This window comes from Plutella xylostella, chromosome 23 (assembly GCF_932276165.1).
Source record: "Plutella xylostella chromosome 23, ilPluXylo3.1, whole genome shotgun sequence".
Lineage (NCBI taxonomy): Eukaryota > Metazoa > Arthropoda > Insecta > Lepidoptera > Plutellidae > Plutella > Plutella xylostella.
In genome coordinates, this window is record NC_064003.1 from 1,233,466 (window position 1) to 1,253,481 (window position 20,016).

Below are 20,016 nucleotides of genomic sequence, written 5' to 3' on the forward strand. Positions count from 1 at the left end.
TGTGATGAAATTCCTATTCAATGAAACGAAAACGTCTATTCAATATTATACCACTATCATAGTCGTTATGTTAGATGCTGGCGCCATTGAATTTTCATAAATTTGTTTTGTTTCTATACTGATAGGACAAAAATTAAGCCGATGGCTAAGCTCTCTTACCACAAGCAGGCTACTAAGTATTTAATATTAATTAAGATATAGAAATATTAAAAAGAATGCCAGTCGTTTTGTTACGTCAATCTGCAATGTAGGTACTTAACAGAAAATGAAAGTTACAAAACACGAAATCAAAATCTACTACAAATAAAAAAGTGAAGGCTAATCTAGAACCAATAAACCTGGCAGTAACCCCTAATCATCCAAGTAATCAAACCATGCAACCGTAATTAATACCAATCTAAAATCAATAAACATACGAAATCTTTGCTACAACTTGGACTTGACAACTTTTGTTGTAGACTTATAGTCTGATGGTTTACCCCCTCTGTGGTCTTATTTTGGTGCATCAGAGGGGGGCAGGGAAGCACTAGGTGTCCTAGTTGCATGATTGTAGTAACTTACGAAGACATTAGGTGCTGCAACACAGACTTAGATTTTCCTAGACCCCGCAAGTGCGTGTAAGTATGTAGGTACTTAACGTGTAAAAACTTAGGTAAAAGGATACAAAACTGTTCTTATGCAGTTGAACGTTCTAAATGACAGTCGTTGACAGTCGTCAAACCAAAATAAAATGCCTTATTACCTACACTGAATGAAATGTAAAGGTTTCCTTTCATCAGTAAGTAATTTTGTTATAAATTGTGTAATAAAAACAATGACAAAAATGGTTTATAGACAACTGAGCTATACAAGGAATCACACTTGCGGTGTCTAGGCAAACCTAAGTCTGTGGGCTGTAACTAAGCCGGCAAGATATTAAAAGCTAATCTATTACCTCTCTTCTGCCAACGGTTGGAACTGCACAAATTGATTATGGACACTTGATTTATTGATGCGCGTGCGCTTACTATGTTCGATATTATTTTGCATTCCACACTCGTACTATGCCGATAGGTTATTAGGATTTCGCTCGGGGTTTAGAATGTGGCAAGCGAAAGTATAATAAAAGGAAAAAAGACGTACTTACCTAAGTAAAAAATTGCATCGTGCACAATAAATTGTAACGTAGACACAAATAATGCTAGGTCACCGATTAAAGATTGATTATTACCAATCATTTTAACCTAATAGTTGAATTAAAGTATTATAGCAGAAGTTTGTAGTACTTATATATGATCTGAAACAGTTTCAACTTCCATGCAGATGAAAAACGCTCTGCAGCCCCTAAGTATTCACTTCATCCATACTTAGACAAAATAACGCATCTATGTTCTGTATACAAAATAATGAATTTCAAATACAGAATGCAGGTGCGACGTGCGCGCGCGCCGACTGTGAGCCACTAGTTAGCACCTACATACATACTTACGTACTTATGTACATACATACATTCTTAGCCGTGATCCTGGACAAACGAAGGCACATTATGAATTGTTAGAACTACTTAGAATACTCACTCACAGACTGAGTATTAGATGGAGGAATTTTTAGTTACACTTTCGGTGCGTAACGTTTTCCGAATAATCTTACAAATCTTACATGCCTGTAATTTACTTATATAATTATTATACCATAATCACGAACAGTGTACATATCAAGATCTTGGATTAGGCGTAATAAAATACTGTATACCGCACAGGTGCACCCGACATGCAGAGCAGAGGTCTGGCCAATCCTGTCAATAAGACAGATATTTTGTACTCGGGTCTTGGGTGTTGATATTTATATTTAGTATCTATCTATCTATGTATTTGTGTAGATATATCAGCTGTCCGACACCCATAACACAGGTTCTGCCTAGCTTGGGGTCGGATGGCCGTGTGTGAGATGTCCCCACATATTTATTTATTTTATTTATTTATGGTGACAAACGTTAGCCATAGCCAGACAAGCCTTCATCCTTTATAAACAAAAGACGACCAGTGGTGGACCAATCCGCAGTATGTAGATACTTACATTTCTACGTTTTATAGTACCTACCTTACAATCGTTCGTATGATTCCGTAGCTGTGGCGCGGCATCTGTTGATTCAGCTCCTCCGTCGGTCCACTGTACTCAGAGCTGGTTAGCACCTTCATCTACATCAGTACTGAGCGTCCACAAACTCTATCTTGTTTGTGGAAGATCGTACTGCGCATGTGCTTTACAGCCAAATATATAATCTAAGTTTACAGCCGAAAATTGTACCATAGAGGATGGTTTTTATGGATTTTTTAGATGCTTATGAATAGGCGCAGATTTTTTATATTGCATAGTTGTGAATGTTTGTTGTAAATAATTCTGTTGCATTTACGTACATTTGCAACAGATTATAAATGTACAAATAGCTATTGTTGTCTTATACTCTAGCAGTGTTTTTCAACCTTTTTCATGATGCGATCCCCCTGGGAGGAAAAAAATTTTCGCGACCCCCTTGACCCTTCGGTTTTTTTTATCATGTAAGTATACGGGGTTATTGGTAAGTAGACCTGATCCTTTCAGGAGGCGATAGAGGAAGGCATTTCCAGTCGATTGAACCCTATAATGCATTATCCGAAACTTAACAATTTCTAAGATATTTAATATTTTTATTTAAGTTTTTTTTACTTTTTGCTTAAAGAACTAGCTATATTTCAATTACTTTTTTGTTTTACATATAAGTAAAACCTTAATAAACTAATTAAAAGTGCATTATTCGACTTAAATTAGACACAATAATTACCTCCAAATAGTTAATCTTTTTTTTTAATATTCAAAACGTAAAAACAAATAAGTTAAATTAAAAAAAGAATGTCATACAACAGTTTTCTATCACTACAGCTTAAAAACATTTTCAACTTACTTATTTATAAGCTTTCAAATAAGATATTTCAATATCAAATCAATTTTGGTATCACCAAGATATGGCCAAAACAACCAGAGAAGGCGGAAAAAACTAATTTGAGGTATTGTGTCTAATTAAATTAAAGTCGAATAATGCACATGTATTTGATTATTTTAATTAGTTTATTAAGGTGTTACTTATGCAAAACAACCAACAAAGTAATTGGAAAATGGGTAGTTTTTAAATTTTCGGTTTTAAGCTTTAAGTTTTGGCAAAATCTTAAAAAAAAAACTTAAATATTTAAATTAAATATCATAGCAATGGGAAATGGTTTAGTTTCAGATAACGAATTATTGGGATCAATCGACTGGAAATACCTTCCTCTATCACTTACTGAAAGCATCAGGTCTATTTATAAATAACCCTACAGGGTGCATATTATTAAATTTATGGTGTACATGATTAATTAATAAATATTCATTGTCTTTATTAATATTTTTTTACTTAAGTACCCAGTTTTTTAGATTTCTGGCGACCCCCCTACAGAGGCTTCGCGACCCCCCAGGGGGTCGCGACCCACAGGTTGAAAAACACTGCTCTAAGGTGTATGTATGTATGTTCATATTGCCAGATCTTTCTTGTCTACGAAGCAACTTTCGATGGTTCTGTAGAAGCAAGTCATCTACTTCAGCTTTATTGAGAGGAGACCATGACATAATTAAAATGTTACTAGGCCCACTAGGTTTAAGATATCAGGCTAAGTAATGGGCTAAACTGGCCGTAAAACAGTGTACTAAACTAAGGTATAGGACATCTTTACGTTCTATTAAACACTTTATGGTTCTTTGGGTGTTATTTACACCACACGTTGCACAATGTAAGGTGGTTTGAGATAGGCGCGAGTTTGCAGATTCAACCCTGTGAAAAAGTCAGTCAGTTCTACTAGGTTTAGCTAATCCTAACTTCCTAATCCTAACTAATATTATAAATGCGAAAGTAACTGTGTCTGTCTGTCTGTCTGTTACTCTTTCAGGCCAAAACTACTGAACGGATTTGAATGAAATTTGGTATACACACGGTCTAGACCCTGGGAAAGAACATAGGCTACTTTTTATCCTGGAATTCCCACGGGAAAACTTTTTAAGGCGAAGCGAAGCGCGCGGGAACAGCTAGTGTAAATATAAAGTGATGATCAAAACTAAGCGTGGTATAAAGGTGTACATACATACATACAGGTACCCCCAAATTATTCTTCTAATTTAATTCTCCTTTAAACACGTGCTAGTCCAGAAATGCTTTCTAAAAGGGTGTATTTACCCTAAAAGTTACCTTTCTCCCGGCAACTGGCGGCTTCCGGCCAGTTATTGGAAATATCACGCATGTTTCACTTCACTTTGTAGCGCGTGGGTCAATATTGACCCGCCTCACCACAAGAAGGGTTATTATCATTTTATTTGGCGGTAGTTTTGGGTTTGTAAAGCTACTTATGGTGGTGATGATAAGGCAAATGGTTAGGGTTATCAGATATTTAAGTCATTGTTTATCGGGTGATTTTCGTGGCTTCAGGAACTATAAATGACACACAGGCTTTGCGAGTTAAATATGATTTAATTTCGTAATTTTTCTTAGCAATTATATGATTTCGTTCTCAGCATCTGAATTCTTATAATTAACCACAATAATTAATTATACATAATACAATAGACAATGTCGACACAATATTTAACAATTATTACTGTAATAAGCGCTTATATTTGGAAATTATTATTCAGTTTGTTGGAATGTATCATGCTTTTTATGTTTATAGATAAATAAATATATACTTCCATCTATTTAATGCATATACAGAAGATTCTGAAAGTCGAACTAAAACACAATTAAGGCAAAATTTATCATTTGAATATATTAATTTTTGAATATACACTGGGTTGGGGATACACTAATTTAAATTCATTTATTTGTCCTATGTTAAATGTTTTAGGCTACTCAAAGTATACAGACATACACTTATATACTACTTCCTCTCCTCTCATACACCGCCACAACTGTATGGCACAGATCTCGTTATATAAATAACAATAGTTTATTTTCCTATTTATGTAGTAGGCGTATTATGTACTTGCTCAAAGTAAATGATACTCAGTAAATGCGAGCGCTATGTACAAACGTATACTGGATATACGAATGTACAGCTTAGTTAATGAGTCCACAGTAAGCTCCAGTTAAGAACATCATTTTCAAAAATGCTGCCTTCATGTATAAAATTTTATGTAAGAAGCTCTACTTTATCCATTTGTGACTACATTATGAAGGCACCACATTTTTTACAATAATTATTATTGAAAGTCATACACTTGAAACAAAAGAGATTCAGCAACAACCTAACACTCTCAAATTAACCCTTAAAATATATGTACACAGAGTTCAAAGTTAAATGAAACATGATCGGAGCGACTTGCGCCACACACATCCACTGAACTACGCAGAGAGCTGTCGGTCGGATAGTTTAAATATTTAAATACCCAAATAGTTAAATACAAAACATTTTAATACAACTTTACAACTAACATCTACGTTTACAAATTCTGATTAACGTTTTCGATAAATAGTAAACACATTATTAATTATTATTATATTTACAAGCAGCTAACACGTATCGAACTTAACAGTTAAGCGTTTAAATAATAACACACTGAGAATTGACGTAACGGCGTTTGCTACGGCTACGGCGAATTCAAGCGACGCAAGCGAAGTCGCCGTCTCTAGAGTCCAGTAGACACTCAACCAACCGCTCGCATGTCTACTACCGTATAATACTGCGTTTGACTAACTGTCCACTCATTACGCACCGTCGCAGTTCCGCCGGCGCGGGTGTCTGTGGTGGCGCAGCGGGTGGCAGGGCTTGGGCGGCAGACGGAGCCTAGGGCGCGCCCATCCCTCTCCCGCCAGTTTGTTGTTGTGTCGGTTGATGTCGAAGTCGTGAGCCTCCTTCATGAAGGAGAGGCACTTGCGCCAGCGCTCGGGCAGGCGGGCGCGCGGGCGCCGCAGCTGCAGGCCGCGAGGGTTGAACCCGATGTAGCGGTTCTCGTTGCGAGCCAGGTGGTACTGGTTGTAGCCGTCGACAAACTCCTCGCGGAACAGGCAGTTTGGGGACTTCTCCGCTTGCGTCCGCGTCTGTGGGGAGGGGGCGGGTTAGTTTTCAATTTAAAGGGAAATATAGACAAGAACTTAAAGCTGAAGTAACAGTGGATCAGTCATATACGATGCTGGAGAAAGAATGACTGGTGGAGTAAATGAGTTCCGGATATGAGAACATGCAAATATAGCATGGAATGCCCTGCGGCTAACTGGACCTTTAACAGGTAGCCAGTAGTGGCTGCATGAATAACACCGAGAACAGAATATCATGGCGCTCTTGGGCTTGAGACTATGCCCACTTGTGGGAGATTGAGCTGATGATGATGATGTCCATGCCTGGTCCATTACATCTCCCCTGATAGACGTAGGACTCTGTCAAGCAGCGCAACAACTCTCTATCCTTAGCATCTATTACACATTATAGTATACATGTATGAAGTGACGATACTCACCATCCGCCTGCCGACGAGCTTGGGTCCGCGGAAGCACAGGAACATGTCCTGCGCGGGCGAGTGCAGCAGCAGCTCCAGGCTGCGCCCGCGCGTGCTCATCGTCAGGTTCGCTGCAAAGAAACAGATGGTCAGACTAGGAGACAGGGAGACACACAGTCAGATAAGGAGATAAGGGGTCACAGTCAGATAAGGAGACACACAGTCAGACAATGATACGCAAAGTTAGGCAAAGACACGCAAAGTCTAACAAATTTACACACAGTCAGACAACAATACAGTTGGATTTAAGAAGGATGGCTAAACTGGCGGCATGATGTTGGTGCTGCCCGTGATAAGTTCGTAGGGGATGTTTTCAAGTCAAACTGTAGCCCTACTGCACCCAAAAAGTAGCTCAAGCATAGAATGCCAAGTAGGTACCTACATAATAATGAATTTGTCGATTTCATGCAATCGCAAGTTAAAGTCAGCGACGAGGAATGATGAGTTAGTTGCACATACCTATAAGATTTTTACAACATATTATTTATATTTAAACAACGCATCAGAAGAAACAATCTAACCCTACACGAGCACCATAAACCTGAGCTCATAAATATGTAAATCATGCTACAATTAATTAACCACTAATCAAAGGGTCATAACCATTTAGTTTCTAAATTCAATGAATGTTCATCTCGGCCCATAAATAAATTAGCTTAATAACTATTACATCACGTATTAGTACTAAATTATGTTGAAAATGTCAAGAATTTCCGAACGGATAGGTAATTATTACAGCCCAGGTGCTTGTTTTAATATCAGAAACAACACCACAAGTTCGGAAACTTGATTTCTTTGAGAATTCAATGAAAGTTTCGAAGGAATTCGTATCTAGACGTGACACTGTGTAATCGTTAATGATAATTGATTTATCGAAATTTGTAGTAAAGAATCAATAAATATTAATCTATTGCCGAAGTTTTGAGTGTGGGTTTACATGGAGAAGGAATTGTAGGAAAAATAATGGTGAATATTCAAAATCTATACGATTTTCTCTGATGAAAAATACTATACTATTTTAAATTATATTAGAATACTACTTTTATTATCAGGGACAAATTCAAAATGATTTTGTCTTTGAGGCCTCTGATGATAATGTTTGTTTAATAAACTAACAGTGCTATGTTGTTTTTAAAAACACGTCGACCGCATGTAAACCAAGCTTACCAGCCAAGTGTAAGATTGAAAGTGCATTCGGAATGCGATGTCAAACAAGCGTGGAACATGAATTTCAATAAAAATATATGTTTTAATAAAAAGTTACACAATATCATTTAAAATATTTCGTAGTGTACCTACGCTATTGCTTTATGCATTCCACATAAATAGTTACGAGGACGTTATCATGTAGTTATTTCATACAAATAGTTTTACAACTGCTTACAAAAGTGGCAACGCTACTCACATTAAATATAATGTACTTACTTCAGAAGGACTACCTCCTTGAATTAAAAACAATATACCTACCAACCTATAAAGATAATGTCACTGAAAACATAAAGGAAATGGTAAATTGAAAGCAACTCACGTGTAGTTAGATATACGCGCAATCAAACAAACGTGACCAATTTTGAACAAGTCTCTTTGTGTTACGACATCAAAATAATAAATATACTTATTTATTTATTTACTTGTAGTTCAGCTTTAACTTAAGATCTATTTTATCTGTACGTACACTTGTATACACTTTTTTCTGTTTACTAAATAGAGTAAATAGTACAATATTTATAATCAGTAGGCAATGATTATGGCAGTAGGTACTTGAAATCTAAATATTTCAAGTGTGACTATTACAACTAATATTGATTCTGATACATTAAATCTAAAGATAAGTCCAATGATTATTAATTACACACTTTAAACAATATCTAGCACCTATTCTTCTTCTCTTCTCATTTACATCTAAAATGATAGTTTTATACCAACTCAAGTACCTACATTTTTAAATACCCATACTGCCCGCTGTCCGCGCATGGTCATACAACTTTTATCAAATTCTTTGGAGAGCTTTCGAAATATGTAAACATTGGGCAACACTTGTGATACTCAAAGCTAATTTCCAAAAGACAACTCTATAATCTTACTTGCCTAGACATTATGCAAACACGCGGGATTGAAGTTGGCCGCTTTGTATAATTTCTCTTCTGTTTACGTATAACGCATTTTCATTTTCAATAGTAGGCTTTATTTTTGTTCACGTGAGAACTTTGAAATATTTTACCTCAAGTAAGGAAGGTAAAAACGCTACAATACCTAGTGTCGAATAGTATATACGCACAGTTACAAAAAGATGCCTGAAAAAAATAATCACATTGGGATATTATCACAATGGGTAAATCTGTTTCAGTCAGTGACAGCGAGTCTTTTATCCCACAAGTAGCCATTATCCAGACATTATGACACCGGCCCAAATGTTGCAAAATTAAAAAAAATATCAAAATATGAAAAAATACTGTTGCATTTTGAAGTAAATGAAACAAACATGGCGGCGGGGTCGTCGACCCGCTATCGCCACGATTGAGCTAATCTGGCGGCACGCGCACCAAGTAAACACTGTGTCCGACCACGACGATTGATTTATGGATAAATAATTATTATAATTCATGAAGATTAGTCAGGTGAATTCAAATTTAAAAGCATCATTTCTGTCAAAGACGATTCCTTAGTAATACTGTCCAGGATAAAGTTGATAACTCCGTTATTTTCCGAAAACAACATCTCAGTCAAACCAAATGATGTTCTTTTACCACTTATTTCAAGTAAGAACGTATGCCGCCGGTGGTGTCAAAGTATACAGATAACGTCGTAGGAATTTGATATTTATTAAATAATCCCAGCGTTTATCAATAGCCAGGCACTTCTTCCAACATAAACTCCAAATTGTTTTAAAGGTTATCAAAGTGTCTTGATAAGTATTGAGAGGAGGTACGCCGACTGGTGTTGACGATAAATGGAAAACGTTTGAACCTTGGACTACATGGATTCGGAATCTCTTTAGAAAACAACAGTCTAGCACTCGCCCGTATAAGGTTGAGTTCTCACTAGGCGAACTGGTCACTCGTTTCTAGACGAGGGTAAAAAAAATTAGTGAACGCAAAACTGTGAACACTCGGCATACTAAACCGATAAGCCGCTATTTCAGTCAGTAGCAAATAGTTTTCGTACTGGGAACGCAGCCCTATTATACATATTTACCTACTACTCAAACACCCTACACTTCACCCGGAAGCATCCGGACTGAAAATACCTTTGAAAACATTTTGGTGCTTGTTTCCTAAAGTAAAGTGTCTTATTTATTCCCATTCAACATTTATTTTCAATAAATGCCTGCTACTGAAGTCTAGTTGTAGAATTTTCATTTGTTTTTCTTCGAAGCGATTTGTTCCGCAAGTTTTTATCGTAATTCGACCTTGGACTGATAAATTTAGAGGCAAATATTGAATAATCTTGAAGGTTTTATGTAATACAGTGCGATCTAACCTACATGATAAACAGAAAAAAATGTTTAGCATGTAAAACAAAAATGTTCTTTATGAACTTAGCTGATATGGTATGCACAATTGCACACACCTAATATGTATATAACATACCTACTTATACTTTTGTACATGAATTCCAAAGAACTCATTAACATTTCACGGCCGGGTTTTGAACCAAACTTTAGCAGGTCTCTTTAATCGGGAATTAAGTCAAGATCATTTGTAATCTCCGCTATGCAATCATACATATAAATCTTCGTTTACATTTGGAGATTTAATGGTAATCTTTAAAGTTACGTGTCAGTGTGTGGTAAATCCCCATAATTGCGGGTAATCCCGTTGATCCCACGGGATGTGACTGCGGTAGGTAAATGTGTTTATTTATACGTGCGTAAGCTAAGCTTTATCTCTTTGTAAGCGTAATCATACAGTGTGTTTCCATAATGTCTACTCTCTTAGTAAATCAAGGGCCCGCAATATGTGACGATATCATTAGCTATGTTTCACTGATGCTACACTACTTTTAAACATTTTACATAGATTAACGACTTTTGAGAATTTGGAAAAAAACTATGGTAATCAGTCACGTGACCAACAAAGTAAGTATTGAGAAGCAATATGCTATGTCATGTTCAGTTCTGAATATTTTAATTCATAACAATACCCAGTGGAAATCTTATATAACTTTTTTTTATTCTATGCCTCTTTCAACCTGCAGCAATGGAAACAGACATACATTTTAAAGAAGCTAATCACTTGCTATCTCAAATAGGAAAGCGCCACCCACTAGAGCGTCTATCCCCGGATTATCCAGTGTGAACACAGCTTTACTCACTGTGATATAATTGACATCATAATGTTACCGTGCTTGGCTTTAGTTGTACACAAACATGAGCGTTTTAGCAAACGTTCAACTTAGCATACGAAGTTACAAACCCTGTGTCGGTTCCTCTCTAAACTTAGAAGTATAGCTTATGGCACAGAAATCAGAGTGACACAATGCTATGTGAGAAGGTTAAATAATTAATTATAGCCCACATCAGCACCACTATTTAATTATATTCATTAGCACCACATGTCATGAACTAAAATAAATATTAGCTATCCATGTAAAGGCTAAGGGTTGAGGTGTAAGGGTCACATAGAAAGATCTAGATAATGGATGCCATTATTATTCATTCGAATACCTAATAAATTTCATAATATGGTGATGATAGATTTGAAAAGTAATAAATAATTAATACATATTTAATTGCGCCATCAATTAATTAGTAGTTGGTCTATCTGCATTGATAAACAAATTACCTAATCTCTTTGTTTACTATCGTAGTAAACAGTGCACATAAAATATTCATGCAATGAGTTCGTATTTCTGTTTATTTCCACGATATTTAGAGGCTAACTGCAATGTTGTATGAATTTCTTGGAATTATGTCGTATTTGCTAATTAAGTGAGAATATTCATCCACAAAACCAATGTGCAATGCCATCTAGTACGGTCAGCTGCATAAATAAGTAGCTATACACTTCTGTACCTTGTCAAACTGACAAACCTTCAAAATTTCATAGAATTGATAGGCGGTTTCAGATTGACAAGGTACAATAGTGTATAGCTACTTATGCAGCTGACTGTACCTACCGTGGATAGCTAGTGACGTAGGTATAAACAGTCGAATTAATAAAATATAGAATGTATTAAATTTAACACACTCTGGGCCCGATGCTGCTTATATATAAAAATTGATTTAGCAATAAGTCAACCTAATTGTTCACTGTATTTTTTGTAAATCGTGGAATATAAATTCTATAAAAATATACAAATTTATCACAATGAGACTGTCGTGACTCGATTCTACAATATGTTCAGGGCTGTAATTTTTAATTTACTTGCCTTAATTTTAGTACTAGATTTGGGCATTATCACATAAAGATGGTGACGTAAATAATATTTTATATCGATGTTTACCTGTTTAATAGGTCGAGTTCGTCATTTCCTAAACAATTTTCCTTATGCGCTTCACATTACAACATGTCTGCGCGGTTTAAGCGCCGGCGTCCATAGTATCAATGTGATTATTCTAATACTTTAAACTATTAAATTGATAAGTGATCGACCACGTGAATACCAATATTTACACCTGTAATATGCTTGGTCACTTTCTATTATGATTATTATAAATTCTTTATTGCACATAAAACAGTACAAAGGCGAACTTAATGCTAGTAGCATTTTCTACCGTTAACCTTTGGTGATGTCGAACTTACTTACATACTTGTCGAACTTATAAATTACAGTGAATTTTTCCGATTCTGAAGCAAATTTTCCTTTGATCTTTATATGTTACAATACTCTTTATTTGCACCAAAATAGAACCACATACAAATAAAACTTAAAAATAAAAACAGTACAAAAAGGCGGCCTTATTGCTTATAGAAATCTCTACCAGACAACCTTTGGATGGAAGAGAGTTATAAATATAAAAATAGGATTAGATGTAAATGTACATTGTACATAAATGCGATGGACTTGGAATTAAAGAGTCATGTTGTTAGAAAAAACATGATTCAATAAATAAACGTTATCAAAGTCAATACGTATATGTTCCAACAACTCGTATGATTTTTTTTTTCATTTTTCCGCTGATCGCTAACTGAATGGAACTCCATTTCCTCCAAGAACCTTGTGCAAGTGAAAAGGAAATTAACTCGATAAAATAGAAATACAAAATTCAATTTCTTTGATAACTTGCCACGTTGAGTTACCCATTTACTTAAATCTACAGTAGTATACCTACTTATATAATATACTTTTAATTTTAGGATAATAAAAATGGTTAGGTTAGGTTGATTAAATCTCGGGGTCCATTTTCAGTAAAATAAGTAAGTACTCAGGTAAGTATACACAGAAAAGTTAACTATAAGGTTTAGAATTATCGCTATTTAAAATGCACTAGCCTTTATGCATAAATGAAAAAAAAGTGCTAATGATGTCAAGTCATTAATTTGGTCTTATCTTACGATATCTTCAGGAATTGTGACAGTCAAAGAAATGGGGTCAATTATTTACAATGTCGATAAGCGGTCTTGCATGACTATTGTAGGTACAATAAAATTTCAACAAGGCATGCGTGTCTGTGTATTTGAATTTTCGTTTGAGACAGTACAACTTTAACAGATGGATCAATTCGTATGGGTTTCTGTGTTATATCAGATGTCCAATCGCGAAGTCAAAACGAAGTAACCTTTACGAAGTAATCAGTGTCAAATTCATTACGATTTGAATCCGAAAATCATTGTCAAAAGAAGTTTTTGCGAGAGGGGGCCGGTGTTGTGATAAAACAAGTATTAATGCAGTGAATGTAATTTTTCAGTGCAACACTACCTACGTCAGAGATATACTCGAATGTTTGTTATCACTACATCTGCCGATATATAACCACTCGTATCTCGAGATCGACGACTTGGCAACTAAGTGATAATTATTTACATACTAATATTCAATCAATATCTATAATACCTAATTAATGAAACAGTTGAAGTAGACACTACGTTTCAAAGTGTTGTTCGTTTGTGAAGCATCGCCATACTTATATCTAGACTGAGATAGGCAAAATCATTAATGCATTTAACATTCACCTTTCGTAAAATACACGTTACTTTTAAATTATCGATATTTAGCAAAAAGAAGCTTCCAACAAAAATATGCGAAGAAAAATAAAACACGTGTATTAAGTGCATTACATTTTAAGCAAAATTGTTTTAAAATATGCCACGTAATTTGAAAGGTAATTTCAAAACATCGGGACTGCATTACACTGCGTTCGCCGACACTCGGACCACCCAACTTAGGTGCGATTCGCAACAAACACATGTTTTGTCACCGATAAAATAATTGTTATTGTTTATGAGCAGTTTGATTTAGCTAGACTGCGGGATCGGCTAGCTTCGTGTGACCTAGATCAGTGTTGTGTCACATAGTTCATTGTTTTATGCCGCGAATCGAGTGACCTTTATAATTGTGTCTTTGTTATTTGATAGCTAAACGAATACTGTTTTTGTTGTGTTGATAAATAAACATAGGAAGTTTTTATTGAACAGTAGTAAGAAGGGTAAAAAAGTTAACCCCAATCTTTTCCCAATTATAAAATACGATGATATGTGAATAGGTTTCAAAGCTTTTGAATAGGGTAACTGTCAGTAACACACATAAAAAAATATAAACTCATTGTTATCTTAAAAACCAACAGCACTCAGTCACGTCACCTTCACTCCGACATAAAGCAGAAAAAGCGGCAATATTATAAAAGAATCGCTTAAAACGCTATAAAACCATTTTTTTAAAACAAAATCGTTCTAAATTATATAATTTTCGTGTTCAATTATGTTAACAAGGAAGCGTGCGTGTGGCCACACAGTTTTTGCTCGCAAAACGGAGGGCTTTATGGTATTTTATTATTATATTTTTATAATAGACATAACAACTTAATTTGAAGAGGCGCCGGCCGCCTCTGTCTGTTGCTTGTAATTTTCAACCCGCCGAATGTTCCCCAAGACTTTTAAGAGGACGCTTTGCAAAAACTCTGACCACTTCATGTGCTGCTGTGTCATAAAACGGACTGTACCTCCAATGACGTCACTGACAACGATTGTAATTAAATAAATCGTGATTTTTGCACGTGCCATCTTAATTAGCAATATGTAGTAACTACTTTTAAATGGGTTTTAATTTATAGCAATTATTGCCAAAAGCAACATAATGTGTAATGTATGCGTATATTTATCATCAATCATAGATCGGTGGTGTTGCGCGCGCGCAGCCTCTGCGTCATTTTAACGAGTTCAGCCTCCAATAGCGTCACCGCGACGAAGATTACGTTAAAATTTTACGTCACTAATTCCCATTTGCATTAGTGTCGGTAATATAATCACTGGGTGGCCCAATTCCGTATTGTAATGATTGCACGACATTGGACAATGAAATAAATAAATTATTTTGAAAAATATATAAAAATAATTATATTTTTTTACACATTTCATACCAGACTTTCCACCGTCACTCCCGTTATTTTTCACCACATTCCCACTTCTAAGTCGGGTGTACGTAATTAAATTCTCTTATCACCGTGTTAAGATCTAATTTTAATTAAAAAAACGTCACATAATTCACCCGTTATTCGGCGGTAGGCGATGCCGTTTGTCCGATGAAATGTTTATTGACCAGGCAAGCTTGATCTTTGGAGTTTATGAGTTCGCTTGCAATGCAGGTGTCTTGTTATATTGGTGATACAATATTAAATCGTTAAATTTAATATTGGCCGAGGTTTCTTTTATTGCTTTAAACTAACGCGTGCTTACGCCGGGTCAAGTTATTAAAATTCTTTTTGTTTTGAAACAAATAAATGTTTGTTCTCACGCGACTCTTGTTGTTCAAGTGATATTAATGATTAGTTCAAAAATATATCGATTTTCATACGATACCTGTTTTTCATGTTATGAATGTGTTATTATTTTCTTACATTGACTTTCAACACAACAGTACCGATAGATAAATACATTGAAAGAAAATCTAGACATAATAGCTAAATTACGTAAAAATAAGTCGTTGTAACAAAAAACCATTTTAACCTTTCAAAGTAATATCAGACAGACACTCAACAACAGTAAACGGAGCTGAAATCACATTATTTTATCGAACGCTGATTCGACAGATGTCCTAGGTATTGGGTCGCCAGCGCAGTACGTGACATTCGATACGTAAAGTCTAGATGCTAGATCTTCTATCATTAAGGCCACACGTAGTGTTAGGTAATTAAAATTGTTATAATGTGCTTAAGATTTTTGTCATAAGGATTTAAGTAGGTATTAGATAATTATAAGATGTATATCTTGGACGCAACGTTATTATCAAATGGCGCAAATTCTAATTTGTTACAGAAAACATGTCCCCCAGTATACCTTTATAACCTTGTTTCTTACAAATTATTGTACCTACCTATAGAAAAAAGCACTACCGATGTGGATATTTGCTAATGTAACTATCGTGAATTCGTGACATTCGCGAATAAAAAGCTAGACCAAAACAGATGAAATCATTTTCAAAAATGACACTCACGTAATAGTTTCGAAACACTCACCGAACATTAGCGAAGGAAGAAAGGCGAAAGTGAAATAATATTTGTTCAAGTGACGCGAAGCAAATGGGTCAATCTACCTTACGACAAACGAAGTTTCGTTCCGCTGATGTGCTTACACGGCTCTATCTCGTTGCATTTAACTTGAGAATGGCTTGACAACTTCCGTTCGTTAGTTTTTTGTCAAGCGAGAGTAACCCTCCTGTTACGCATACTTTTACAATAAATATTAAATAATTTCACGTTAAAACTATAGGTGATAGTAAATGCTAGCAGACTTGAACTCACGTGAACCGACGCCATATTTTTTCTGCTCCTTAACCTATTTAATCTTTATGTACAAAGAAATGCATGTTAAACGATACTAAAGAGGACAGTAATTAGCAATAATTAACAAGTTGTAAGATGGAATTTTTACAATTGTACTGCGTTTGACCGCGAGTTTTATGAGACCGTGGTGATAAAGGGATAACACATCGTATAATCGTCCTACTATCTATAGTTTGTAGGAAACGATTTCACTAAAATGTATAATAGTACCTACATAATAATATTAAACTTTAAAGGTTGCCATAACTTCACACTGAGGTAAAAATTATTATGTGTCAACATTTTTAGTGTTCACATAATAAAATCGAAGCGATGTAGTTTAGCTTGTCACGATCGTTAAATATTTTATTTACACTTTTAGAGACAAATAGGAATTCCCCCGTTTTATTCTCAGGTTTTATATTCTTCTTTATGGTTACCTTTTAATATTTCAGTAAGTTTTCCTGAAGTTTCAAAATCTTGACGCTAAAGTTTCACAAACTTAAGACACAAGAATAAAAACTTCTCCTCTTTATACAGCTTGTTTAAATACTAATATTGAAAACTCTCGATATCTACAAATACTACAACATATTTGCAAACACTTGAAGTTGTCCATAAAACATGGGTGTAAAAAAAACTAAAACATCAATGACCTAATGAAAATATTATTCAAGAGTCATTCCGTACATATTTTTTTTAGCTGATACCTAAGTCAGGTATATATTAAAGTAGAGCTGTTACCGCGAGCATCGCTTCGCCTTAAAAAGTTTTCCCGTGGGAATTCGAGCGCCTATGTTCTTTCTCAGGTTCTAGACCATAACTATGTATACCAAATTTCATTCAAATCCGTTCAGTAGTTTTGGCGTGAAAGAGTAATAGACAGACAGACACAGTTACTTTCGGATTTATAACATTAGTTAATCTAGTACATGCACTAACTTCCATGAAATACTAAAGATATCTTCGTTTTCACCATCGCCGGTTTACCCTATTAAAAAACTTAAGAAAAATATTTGAATTTGGAATGATTGGACACTAATTACTTCCTAAACGTTTTAAAAATCATTTTGATTCGTCATTAATCCTGCAGCCGTATTTATTAACTTTAAATAAATAAATATTATAAATCCTGTCGCCCTATTCCCTACAGGCGCCCTATTCTGCACCAGTCAGTCTCAAAGTGCTCAGTCGATGATTGTGTACCTGTGGCCGGGGCGTTGACCCCGCCGTATATTGACATATTTCTATGGGTTTCTCACGTCGCTACCAGTAACCCCATTCTGCTCAACTAGTTGGCATTTTGTGACAGTTTGACGATGAAGAAGGAAAGATTGATGAAAAATATGGGAAATAACTTTGACTTTGCATCATTTTATGATTAAGTACGTCAGTCTGATTAGCAAATACAAAACCTACTGAAATTGGGTAACCTTTTATACTTTTTATTTGGATAGTGTTTTTATTGTGTAAATGTTTTTCATGACTATATTTTCAAATAGCAGCAAGCCTCTTTTTATGAAGGTCAACTCCTCTTCTAGTCTGAGTAGAAACTCTACCACATACGAATTCTATAAGATTAAATGAAGTTGAAATACAATTTAAATCTATCTAGAATCCTACATTCATAGGGATTTTTCAACTCAGTTTTCAAATTTTACCGACACTTCGTCATCACAGCCATTGGTTTAGCAGAACCGGTCACAAACTGTTAGCAGCTTTCCTGTAGGTACATACATACAGGGTGTTTTACTGCTTGTGGGCTCAAGGCTGGACAATGTGGACTTTGCACGTATTTTGTTTGCAAGTACCCATATGTAGTTATACAGACTGATTTTTTCGTTGCAACAATGTATTTCAGATAGATTTTTGTAAGGTTTATTTTTTAATCATGATTTGAAAACTGATATCACATTGTGTTTTTAACAAAGTATTAAATCAGGCTTTATTTTAGATCATCATCTGTATTGTTTGAACGGCAAATGCAAATGCAGGCATACTTTGAAAGTTAGTAAAAAAAACAAATGTTCGGAAAAATGGCGGCATGGAAAACTATTCATTAACAAGGAAAGGGAAACACAAATTTATCATAAATGGTCAGTGGTTTCAGCAACAAAATTAAAGCGCAGCGACAGACACTGATAATATCGTATTATGATGACATTATTATGTCTGCAAATATTATCACGTATCTGTTCTACTCATTATGAAAAAATGTTACCAATTTTGGGCTTTGAAACAAGCCATCAAGATAAAACAGAATCGAGATAGCAACTACGTATCTTATTAAAATATTGTGTAATCACACTAATAACTATCATCATTACGTTATTCATCATTATGTCACTATACTCTGACTACATTTAACAAATATTATGAAAATTTGATACATACGTCAAACGTCTATCTATAACACCGAATTTGTATTTAGCTATTTCTGCTTCATCATTAGCAATTTAGGGTAAACGGGTTGACACTACAGAATTAAGCCCTTAGGACTAACTAACTTTCGTATCCCATAGTACCCAACCGGATAAAGAATGCTGAGATGCGTTGTGGCGCTCCTTAGGAGATTTTTATGTTTTTCTTGGGCTAGGGATGCTCACGACATCGCGCCTTCGACTACGTAGCTGAAGTTATGAAAAGTAAACTCACTCACAAGGCACGTTAGTCGCTGTAAAGTATCTACTTACAACGATTGAATCAGAGCGGTGGTAGCTCTGTCGGTCAAGAGTCCGCGACTCATCACAAGCGGGTTCGAATCCCGCCCCTGGCATTTATTTACCTGCATATTTATATTTAGCACATTTAAATGTGTCAACGAACATACTGCAGAGTAGCGAAATACTAGAGTGGTGGAAAATGTTCTACGCTTCGAAAGGAAGTTTAGACAGGTGTAAAAGAATCATTGAATCGCAGATCAGAGAAGGCCGCAGCTATCCTAGAAGGCAATTTCGACGTAAACTCACGTTGATCGTTCCCGATGGACCTGGCGGTGACGGAGCCGTTGGCGCTGACGCTGACGTAGAGGTGCGAGCACTGCGAGTAGAGGCGCACGGAGCGCACCATCGACGGCACCGCGCCGCAAACCGCCACCTGCGGGGGGTTGAGATTATATCAGCCTGTATATAGAAAGAAAATGAAGAGGTATTTAAGAGACACTGCGCCGCAGATCGCTACCTGCGGGGGTAACATTAGCCTGTATATAGATATTTAATATTACTAAAACAGAGTAAGAGAGCCTTTTTTGCAATACCCTGTATTTATCTTTGATTCACAAAGATAAATACAGGGTATTGCAAAAAAGGTATACTAAGCCGAAAGTTACATGTACAGCATGTTATTCTTAGCCCGAAAATGAAATCAGAATTTCAAAATTCGCGAAAACAAAATTTCTTTTTGTATGGTTTTTTTTTCGCGAATTTTGATATTCTGATTTCATTTCCGGGCTTAAATATAACATGCTGCATACTTAGGTTTCGGTTTAGTATACCCTTTTTGCAACACCCTGAAGATTGGGGAAAGGGTTAAAATAAATCAGTTGAACTCACAAGCAATGAAAAAGT

General features: G+C 35.5%; 1 protein-coding gene across 3 annotated transcripts in view; it reads right to left on the reverse strand.

The window, feature by feature from the left end:
- Positions 1-4,779: 4,779 nt before the first annotated feature.
- The window catches only part of LOC105388826, a 77,234-nt gene continuing 61,997 nt past the window's right edge, over positions 4,780-20,016 (reverse strand). For all 3 annotated transcript variants that reach the window (XM_048629368.1, XM_048629367.1, XM_011559832.3), the window contains 3 exons: positions 19,420-19,546; positions 6,493-6,602; positions 4,780-6,076 (listed from right to left, as the gene is read on the reverse strand). In XM_048629368.1, coding sequence (XP_048485325.1) covers positions 5,744-6,076; positions 6,493-6,602; positions 19,420-19,546 — 570 coding nt within the window. In that variant the 3' untranslated portion in view covers positions 4,780-5,743. The remainder of the gene's footprint in view (positions 6,077-6,492; positions 6,603-19,419; positions 19,547-20,016) is intronic.